The sequence below is a fragment of the Gekko japonicus genome, unplaced genomic scaffold, assembly GCF_001447785.1.
Source record: "Gekko japonicus isolate JY-2015 unplaced genomic scaffold, Gekko_japonicus_V1.1 scaffold1807, whole genome shotgun sequence".
NCBI lineage: Eukaryota > Metazoa > Chordata > Lepidosauria > Squamata > Gekkonidae > Gekko > Gekko japonicus.
This window is the reverse complement of record NW_015173190.1, coordinates 303,969-315,161: the sequence shown is the minus strand read 5'-3', so window position 1 is coordinate 315,161 and position 11,193 is coordinate 303,969. Positions and strand designations below refer to the sequence as shown.

The 11,193-nt window shown below is 45.8% G+C and overlaps 1 protein-coding gene across 1 annotated transcript in view; it reads right to left on the bottom strand.

Moving 5' to 3' along the window:
- LACE1 (lactation elevated 1) overlaps positions 1-11,193 on the bottom strand; it is a gene marked incomplete at its 3' end in the record, with an annotated part of 156,454 nt that overhangs the window by 69,453 nt on the left and 75,808 nt on the right. Inside the window, exon 7 of the mRNA XM_015422611.1 lies at positions 6,069-6,127. Coding sequence (XP_015278097.1) covers positions 6,069-6,127 — 59 coding nt within the window. The remainder of the gene's footprint in view (positions 1-6,068; positions 6,128-11,193) is intronic.

Below are 11,193 nucleotides of genomic sequence, written 5' to 3'. Positions count from 1 at the left end.
TGTGGAATAGCGGGAGGAGGTATTTTGGGTTCATTCCCCAGTCATGTAGGCTGAGTCCGGCTCGACTTAAATGGTCAGCTTGCACGTTCATGTGGCCAGGGATGTGAGTAGCCACGAGGAAAATGCGGTTGTCGATGCACAGCTCCCACAACTTGATGGCTAGGTTGCATAGACACAGTGCCTCCCTGTCGGTTGACATATGACAGCGCCGTGGTGTTGTCCGTCAGAACAGTGACACATTTCCCCTTGAGTAGAGGGAGGAAAGAAGTGACAGCATGTTTTATGGCCACGAGTTTGAGGAAGTTTATGTGCTTTCTCCTTGTCTATGCATCCCGTTTGTCCCCGACAGACAGCCCCATGGAGTGTGTACCCCATCCCGTCAAGGAGGCATCGGTAGTCATGGTGACCTCTGGCGACGAAGGCTGGAAAGGCACTCCCTGTAAAATATTTGAAGGGATAGTCCACCAAAGTAAAGAGTCCTGAATACTGGGAGGAGGGGATAGGACGACTGAATGTGTGTTGATCGACATGTTGTAATTGTGGAGAAACCAAAGTTGCAAGGGACACATTTTTAGTCTGGCGAAGACCAGAACCGACGTTGTTGCCGCCATTAACCAAAGCAACCTTTGGATCTGAAAGGCGGTGACAGAAGGGTGGGTGCGGACGACGGTGGTGAGGGAGATTATATCTGCTGCCCGGTCGTTGGGCAAGTAAGCCATGCATGCCTGTGAATCCAGCATCGCGCCAATGTATTGTATGCGCTGGACTGGACACAAGTAAGATTTTTGCCTGTTGACCCGAAGGCCCAGGTTTTCCAATAACGACAGAGTCTCCGTGACATTTGAGACTATGGCGGTTTCTGAAGGTGCCACCAGAAACCGCCCATACGTAGGGGTAGATAGAGATACCTCGGAGGCGGAGGAAAGCTGCAACCACAATCATGGTCTTCGTAAAGACCCTCGGTGCGCTGGAGAGGCCGAATGGGAGGGCCATATACTGAAAATGGTGACAACCAATCATAAAGCATAGGTATTGGCGGTGGGATGGATGGATAGTGATATGAAAATATGCGTCTTGGAGGTCGAGGGTGGCCATCCAGACGTTTCTGCGAAGGAGGGGCAGGATCTGTTGAAGCGACACCATACGGAAGCGGTGATAAGCCACATAACGGTTCAACTCCCTGAGATCTAATATGGGCGAATGCCCCAGTCTCTCTTCGGGACTGTGAAATATCGGGAATAGAATCCCATCCCATGGAGGTGGAATGGTACATATTCGATGGCTCCCTTCTGCAGAAGGACAGACACCTCCTCGAGAAGAGGTGGGGAAGGGGGTGTGGATACGACGACTGACGTATTGGGGTTCTGAATGAATTCGATTTTGTAACCTCGGGTCAAGATGGCGAGCACCCACTCGCCCGAGGTGATGCGATGCCAGGTATGTAGAAAAGGTGATAGATGAGTAATTGCTGACTCGGTGACAGGGAAGTCAAAAACTTTGTTTGGAAGGTTTGGACTGCTTCGGGCGTGAAGCCTGCTGGCCCGGTCCAAATTTGGGTCTTTGGAAGGCGGATTTCTGGCCTCCAGAAGATGATCTAGGTCTCCAATGTGTGTCTGAAGATTGGTGGGTAGGCGTGCGCCTATGCCATGATCTCGACCATGTGCGGGGACGATACTGCTGTCTCCCAGAAGATGAGACTCCTAAAGCCCTGGACGCCTTTATACTCTTATCTAGCTCCTGAGGGCTATTGCAAAGGCCATTTGTCTCGAAGATGCTTCAAGGTTGTGCTTGGTGGTATTAAGTTGCTGCTTTGCCAATACCATGCCCTCCGTCTGTATGACCCTGGCTTCTTGTAGTTTGTCATCTGGTAGGTGACTGAGTAGATTTGAGAACCGTTCCCAAAGGGTATATTGGTATCGACTCATACAGGCTAGGTAGTTGGAGGCTTTGACTGCCAGCGCTCCCGTGGAATAAACTCTCCTACCAAAGGCATCCAGCTTCTTTCCTTCCTTATCTGAAGGGGCGGAATGTGACCTTTTGGACTTGGAAGATGATGTAACAACCATAGAATTAGGTTGAGGATGGGAAAAAAGGAATTCTGCTTCCGTATCTTGAACCCTGTACATATGGTCTAACCTCTTCGTAGAGACTGGCGCAGCAGACCGTTTCTTCCATGGCGAGACATCAAGTTGAACAATGTCATAAACAGTGTCTGACGTTTGATGTTGTTGCTGGACTACCGAGAGCCCCAGGGAGTGGGCCATTCTCTTTACGAGCTCCGTATAAGACGTTAGGTTATCTGAAGGTGATATAGGTATGTCCTCAGTAACTTCCTGTGCAGGGGACTTATGGTCGGGAGAGGTGTGAACCTCCGAAGCCTCAGTATCAGAATTGGCGTCGATATCTTCCAATGAGTCGTGATGTCCCATTTGGTCAGATGTGTCCTGCGGGCAAGCTAGTTGCTTAGGTGGGACGATGGGAGTCACAGAGCTTGGAGCGATAGGAGGGTTGAGCGGATGATTTTGCTCCAAAGAATGGTGGGGTGGGTCGACAGTAGGTGGACATGAGAGAGAAGCAGATGGTTTTGTTCTATGAGGCGACCTTGACCGATGAACGGACCGGACAGAGTAACGTTCCCAATCAAAGTAATCAGCCGGCGTTAACCAAGGCATAGATGGTGGATATGCCCCATAAAGGTACCACAGCTGACGCTCGTCCAACGATATCGGTGGTTGTGGGGGTAGAAAGACTCTCGGAGATCAACTTCTGGACCGTGGATGTCTAGGAGAGAAAGCAGCAGCTCGTCTACTAGGCGGGTCCATATAGCCTCGAGTATCGGTATCGACAGTTTCAGAATGTGGACATGGAGGGTAGCTATGTTTAATAGAAGTGGTGTATCGGTGTCAAGGAAGTTCGACGTTGGGAGCTTCAGACACCATTGATGTCGATGACTGTGAAGTTGACGGGGAATGCTCTGCACCCAGCTGGTGACTAATGAGTTCCACCATTTCGACATTGGAGTAAGGACGGTCCGTCAGACATACGGGGGAATCCAACACATGGATGGTTTGTATCGATGGAGGTTCTTCAGCCTCCGGTATCGATACTACCGTTGGAGCGGGAGGTACTATTGGGGCATCACCCAGTACCGGTAACGCTTCCTTCCCCTTTTTCGCCATCTTAAGGGCCTTGGAGGAGCCCTTCTTCACGGACTTATGGTCCATATCCGCCTTAGCCTTCTTTTTGACTGGCGTAGAGGCAGAGGATCGCGTCTTTGACGTCGAGTGTTTCGGTGTCCGACGGTCGACATCGGAAACCGGTCTCGGCGGTGGAGCTGTCGATGTGGATGGCCCTTCTTTCATGACAGAGGCTGGAGCGAGGGCAGATTCAAGCAAAGCCACTTTAAGTCGCGCAGCCCGGTTCTTTCTCATTTGGTTCGTGAATTGAGCACAATGCCGACAGGACTCCGGTTTATGCGACTCTCCCAGGCAATAAATACAAAGTTTATGTCTGTCCGGCGGAGCAAGTTTGCTTCCACAGTGACGACACCTATTTAAAAATCCCCACTTCTTCTTCTCCATAAGAAGTGGAAGCGATGGTTAAGGGGGGGGAGCCCGAAGGCCTGAGGTAAATTTCCCTCAGAAAAATAAAGTCCTCCTCAACTCCTTTTTTCTTTTTTTAAAAAAAAGAAGAACGAAAGTAATACAAGAATGAAGAAAGGATATGATCCTAGAGCTAGAGATTTTGTTAAACTGCTAACTGCGATTCCGATCAGACAAAGGAACGAATAGGTCTTTCCAATGCGGCGGTAAGAAAGGAACTGGCAGGATGTCCGCGCCCACCCCTCTAGGCATGCACAGTGGGGTTCCTGCGCATGCCTGGAGGGACTGGGCGTGAAAATCCATTGAAAAGAGCTTGCTACAGCACCAATCGATCCAGCGCGTGCACACTAGATCCCATGGGTGTGGAGCACAGAGACCACGTCGAAGATCATATATTTGGGTAGAAGACTGTTGTTGTTTTACCTTATTTCTAAGCCATTGAAATGATTTGGGACTCTTTGTTACATATTTTTCTTTTAAATATAGCAATTTTTTGCACTGCCGAAGTTTCTAAGGCATCCAATTTTTTTTCTTTCTAAATTCAACTTTTTAAGTGTTTTTTGCCTCCATATTTCATGTGTTTTAACTCAAGCGACTTAATATTCTCCTTTAATTCTGTTACTATTCTATTTCTTTCTTTTTATAGGATGCCGCTAGAGATATAAGCTTTCCCCTAAGTACCACCTTAAAGGCATCCCATACAATGTCCTGGGTGACAGTCCCATTGTCATTCTGCTCAGAATATTCTTTTATCTCTTTGAAAATTGTCTCAGAGATTAGGTCATTTTGAAGCAATAACTTATTTAATGTCCAGTTAGCTCCTTTATTATCATTTGAATTCTCTATAATCATACATGTCACCCAGGCATGGTCTGATATAATTCGGCTTCCTGTGTCCACTGATTGTATGATATTTAACATAGGTTTTGAAGCTAAGAGATAATCTATTCTGGTATAAGTTTTATGAACCTCTGAGAAGTAGGTATATTCCTTCACCCCTGGGTTAAGAATCCTCCAGACATCTCCAAGATTATATAAATCAAGTAGATCTTTCAGACTTGCAGTTTGCCTTTTCTTCTTCTTTGTATTAGGCATTTTTGGGGTCTTATCCATCATGTGATCCACAATAAAATTAAGGTTACGTCCTACGATTACCTTGCCTTGCTGAAAAGAAGTTAACTGAGCTAAGGTTGATTCAATAATAGAACTAACTTTTAAAAAATTAAAGCTGGGAATTCAAAGAAGCTAGCAGTTTGTGTCAATAGATCATTATAATGTTATAGCAATGTGGAAGTCAATTATGAAAAAAAACCACACCTGAAAATAGCCCATTGGTGACACAAACAGGGGAAATGGATGCTGTGAATGGCTGGGGGAAAGAAAATGGTGCCAATGTGGGCAGGACCTTGGATAATGTGCATCTTCCAGCCAAGAATGCCTGATAACTTACTTAGACTATGCTTTTCCAAAGAAGATAAAAGAAAAGCAGGTCCAGAAAAAAAGGTTATGGAGGGTGAGGAAAGGAAACTGGAATATAATTGGACCACAATCTTGTGGAGATGCTCTCCTCCCAAAAAATGCTGCTGTTGGCCCAGACTTGGATAGCCCAGGCAAGCCCGATCTCATCAGATCTCAGAAGCTAAGCAGGGTCAACTCTGGCAAGTCCTTGGATGGGAGACCTCCTTGAAATACCAGAGGTAGTCTTTATTCAGCCACCTTTCTGAATATCCTCCAGGCCCCCAGTACAGGATCAGTCACCAAAGGTTACCATAACTTCCAGGTGTGCGCTCTCTCTCTCTCTCTCTCATACACACACACGCACATATGAAAAATACAAAAAAAGTGCTTCTGTTGGATAGCCAAAATGCAAAACAAAAACAAAAACCCAAGCCCCTCCGTGTGGAAGATGTCTAAGTAATTTCCCCTTTTCCTGCTCTACCTAAGTATTTGTAAACCTAGATTTATGGAACACTAAGGCACAGTACTTTTTTTAGAAATCTAAACTTTGATTGCTGGTATGGACAATCCACTAATCACAGAAAAAGAAATGTGTCTGGTTTCGTTTCTGAAAAGAGATGTTGCTGGCTATTCAAACAACAAAAATAGGCAATTGTAGATACTGCTGTACTGAGCTTTCCTGGAGACTATACGGGAATCCTAAATTGTTTTGTAACTGACAAGATTGAAAATTCCCATCAATTTTAATAAGATAGTTTTCTTTCTTTTCACTGCTGAGTTTTGCCACATCAATACGTGGGGTGAAAGCACTGTGGCAGTGAACAGAAGCAGAACTTAAATGTCTGGCTCTAAAATACGGCACAGGAAATATTAACTCCTACCACCCCTTTTTGGTTAACCCCAATAATAGTAAAATAAATATGAACATAGCACTTCACCAATAAATATATGTCTATCATTAAGGCAGGGCAAAGCCAAGAACCCTAAATTAAGTGCATCTTCCCTTACCTTTAGTACTGCAATGAACGGCACAAAGTTAGCTCTCTGGAGCCCATTTTTATAGAGGTCTGAAAGAGAATACATTGGTATTACCTTTGCTATTTAGCTGTATGCCAAGATTGTCTTAGGGACTTACAAATAAATGCTCTACATGAATCATGAACCAGGGAAGGAAAAGGGAAGAAACACAACTATAATATTCTGCTGCAATTATATTCTAAATAAGAAAAAAACTGAATATTCCAAGAAAGTCTCACAGAAGGCACCTGAGCAAAATTAGATTTTAATCTAATATGAAATAATAACTCTGGCATTTATTGTTAACCAACACTGAACTTTCAGTGGCATCATATAAGACTTGGTTTACTAACACACAACTCTAAATATACATACTCACTAAGTTATGTTAAAACAACAGGGTAATGCATTTGTAATTATACTGCAAGAAATGTATTGCTACAGGTCATATCTGAATGCAGCTGGGCCAAGAAGAGAGGCTACACTTTATCCAAAGGTTCAGGTGGGTCCAGTCTGAGCTGTAGGTCACTTATCATAATATAGTCTATGATTTCAGGACTCATGGGATCGTATGCTTGGGACCTGGACAGTAGCTGTGATTCATTGTCATGATACAGGAAAAGAGCTGGTTTTTAAACGCACTTTTTTCTACCCTAAGAAGTCTCAGAGTGGTTTACAATTCCCTTCCTTTCCACAACAGTCACCGTGTGAGGTAGTTGGGGAGACTTCTGAGAGAATTGTGACTGGCCCAGCAGACTTCATGTGGAGGACTGGGGAATCAAACCTGGTTCTCCAGATTAGAGTCCATCGCTCTTAACCACTACACCATGCTGGCTTTCATGCAGAAAAATCATTTTAAAGGTCTCCATGGAGTATTGCTAAAATCTATTTCAAGATGGCAGGCAATAGTTAGTATTATTCTAAGTAAAAAGCAGACCACACTGTATGTGATGGTATGGTTGTTAGCTCTAGGTTGGGAATTTCCTGGAAAAAATGGGCATACAGCCTGGTGAGGTCAGGGTTCCGGGGGGGGGGGCTCATTGGAGTATAAGGCCATGGAGTCCACCCTCCAAAGCAGCCATTTTCTCCAGGGGACCATTTCTCTACAGAGTGGAGAGCAGTTATAATTCCATGAGATCTCCAGATCCTCACCTGAAGGTTGGCAACCCTATGTTGGCTTTGCACCAGGGCATACGTCTTCTGGAGGATGATTCGGAAAACTATATGAGAAGCCTTAAGAAGTTTTTTTTTACTTTTTACAGCTGAAGATTTTCTTTTGAATCATGTTAAAATGGGCGATGTTTCCTATCAAGCTGTGGTACTAACTGAAGCAGTCTTTATACACCTTTGGAAGTCCTTGTTTTTACCATACAAAAGAGTGTGGTTATTAAATGTTGGCTTGTGATTAAAATGGTTGTTAACTGCACTTAAATGCTATGAAAAGTAAAAACATTGAGTATCTGGCTGGCTCCCCTTGCCCTATCAAGAAGGAGTTGATTGGGTGAATTAACTAATGGTCATGCACTGTTATTTATGTATTTGTATTTACTATATTGAGACTCCTTACATTTGTATCTCTACATATACTGTTCAAACACTGAAGGAGCTGTTTGCTGAAAGTGGAACAGAGACCTGTCCCCTTCAAACATATCCATCAGGAACAAATAAAAACACACACAGTCAAATCAAAGGTCATTGCACATCAAGCTAAAGTCCTCCATGTACCTTCTGGCCAAACATTTCACAGCCCAGACTCCCACCCAGACAGAAGTGGGGTGATAAATCTGAATATAACAATTGTTCCTCTTTAGATATACGTCCAACCTCTTTTACAAACATACATAGAAGAGCCAGTTTGGTGTAGTGGTTAAGTGTGCGGACTCTAATCTGGGAGAACCGGGTTTGATTCCCCACTCCTCCACTTGCACCTGCTGATGTGACCTTGGGTCAGTCACAAGCTCTGGCCACAGCTGTCCTTGAAAAAGAGCAGTTTGTGTCAGAGTTCTCTCAGCCCCACCCACCTCACAGGGTATCTGTTGTGGGGAGGGGAAGGGAAAGGAGTTTGTAAGCCGCTCTGAGACTCCAAGTGAAGGGCGGGGTATAAATCCAATCTCTTCTTCTTCTCTTCTTCATTCTGTAGGAACTTTGTACACATTTCTGAGATATCTTTTCAATATATGGTAGAGGAAGTAGGGCCTGCCTTTATGGTCACAAAAGCACATTTAAACACAAAGGCCCAATTAATAGGATATAAGTTTTCCTTTAAACTCAGGTATTTCTGTAGTTCATTCTGTCTAACAACACTGACTGTCACCGGTGAGGCATAAAAACCAAGGAGTCGCAGAATAGTTGGAAGGTACAGCAGTCCCACTGTAGCTAAGCAGCTTGGTGTCTAATCCAATGCCTGGGAGACCTCCTGGGAATCTTGTGTACTACATTTTGAGTTCCAGCACAGAAGAAAGGTGCAATATAAATATAATTAATTCAGTTTGCCACTGAAGGTGGAAGCCAAGGATTGAAAATGAGCAGCTTGCCAGTCTCTATCAAATGAAACAGGCAAGGAGCCAGGGCTTGGTGACACAGCATCTGGCTTGTATGCAAAAGGTTCCAGGTTCAATCCTTAGCATCTTCTGTTTACAAAAGGATACATGGTGATGTGAAAAACCTCTATGTCTCTAACCCTGGATAACGCCTACCAATCATAGTGTCCAAGGAGCTTCTCCTAGTCTATAGGCCACCTCTCCATATACAATCCCACATTATTTATAACAATAGCAAAGGTGGAAAGAATGGGGAGGCAATAATGAATGGGATCAGTTAGAAACTGAGCAGTCAGGAACACCTTGGATCCTCTTCTAGGGATACAACATAATGCGTTGCTGTGGTTGTTTGGTATCTGTTATATACGAGACAGGCAGCTGGTGAACAGTGATAACAGCTTTATTCAATGAAGTCAGAAGAAATCAGACCGAGACAAAAACATCGAGCAACAAGCTCCCTTTTAAACAGTCCGGGCTTAGGTAGCCACGCCCACATGTCAGCGAACAACCAATAACTATTTACAGATAAAGTCCAATCAGAGTGCTTCCCTCCTGAACCTTGCGCAGCTCTGATTGGTCTATTTACAATCCTTGTTCAGACTCAAACTTAACATGGTTTTCAATACACAACAATTCCTCCCCCCTAAGACGGAACAACCTGGGAACACACGTAATCTTTCAGATAGGCAGGAGGCTGCCTGCTCCGTTGTGATCGTCTTAATGTTACTACTGGGGGATTGATTGGTGTTTCCCTGTTGGTAGGGCTTTCTTGTATACCTTGGGGCCTGTTTGCCTGAAAACTGTCTTTAGGCGGGTAACTGGGTTCAGTCGTGATACTGGGTGGTTCTCCCTCATGGGAGCTGTCCGAGCTCAGAAGCTCTACCCGTTCATCCGGAACGGGTACGTCTACCACCTCAGTACTGGGCTCAGGGTCTACCTCAGCCCACCTTTTCCTTAGCTGGTTGATGTGCCTTTTAAACACTTGACTGTCAGCTAACCTTACCAAGTAAGTTGGGGAACCCAGTACCTTGGTTACCGTGGCCGGCAACCAACAATGCCCTCCAGCATAGTTATGTGCATAAACCAACTCTCCCTCCTCAAAACCCCTGGTCTGGTCAATGGACTCACATTGTGGGGGTCTGGAAGTTGTCAGGTCCGGGTGCATTCAGTTGAGGGGAGTGGTTAAGTGCCGACCCATTAACATTTCAGCAGGGCTCCACCCCGTCACTGAGTGTGGTGTGACAAGCTTCCTTTTAAACAGTCCGAGCTTAGGTAGCCATGCCCACATGTCAGCAAACAACCAATAACTATTTACAGATAAAGTCCAATCAGAGTGCTTCCCTCCTGAACCTTGCGCAGCTCTGATTGGTCTACTTACAATCCTTGTTCAGACTCAAGCTTAATATGGTTTTCAATACACAACAATTCCTCCCCCTTAAGATGGAACAACCTGGGAACACACGTAATCTTTCAGATAGGCAGGAGGCTGCCTGCCCCATTGGTGGAGGAGGAACGACGCCACCTTTTAGCTCCAGTTCCCCTGCACCAGGCGGCTCAGAGTTTCCTTCGTGGTCCACACCACGAAGTTCCAGTACATTCTTTTGGTTTGCCCATTAGTTGCCGGGTGGAATGGTGTGGACGTTTTGTGATGAATGAGATTTGCCACCAAAAAGTCCTGGAACTCAGAGGCGGTAAAACAGGTCCTGTTGTCAGACACGAGAGTGTCCAGCAACCCATGCGTGGAAAAAATGCGGTGCAGCGCATTTATCACAGTGAGGGTCGTCATTTTAGAGGTCGGGACCACCTCCAACCATTTTGAGTACGCATCGACTATGATCAGGAAGATCTGCCCCTGAAATGGCCCCACAAAATCGATGTGTACTCTAGACTAGGGCCGGTGACACTTTCCCCACTGCTGTATGGGGGCATGTGGGGGATCGGGCCGGAACAGTTGGCACTCGTGACACCTTTGCACCCAATTCTTGATGTCCGAGTCTATTTTAGGCCACCAAAAATAGCCTCGGGCCAGCCCCTTCATCCACACGATGCCGGGATGGCATTCGTGCAGCACTTCCAAGACCTGGGTTCTTAGCTTGGGGGGAACCACCACCCGATTGCCCCACAATAAGCACCCCATGTGTACAGAGAGTTCAAGTTGCCTTACTGCAAAAGGCTTGAATTCATTCGCAACGTGCCCCACCGGCCATCCCCTCCACACCCAGTTGAGCACCCTGGCGACTGTGGAGTCCTTGGCTGAGGCGGTCGCAATGTCCGAGGCATGCACCGGAGGTTTGGCCAGTTCCTCGACGGCCATGACCTCGAATGCTGGTGTAGGATCCGAGTCCAGCTCAGGCAAGGGGCACCGGCTAAGGGCGTCTGCATGCCCCATGTTCTTGCCTGGGCGATGTTCCAGTACGTAATTGTAGGCAGACAAGAATACTGTCCAGCGCAACATCCTAGCTGAAAGTATGTTGGGCGTTTGCCGGTCAGGCGCGAAAATTCCGAGGAAAGGCTTGTGGTTCGTGGCCATTACGAAAGGTCTCCCATAAAGAAAATCGTGAAATTTCTTCACGCCA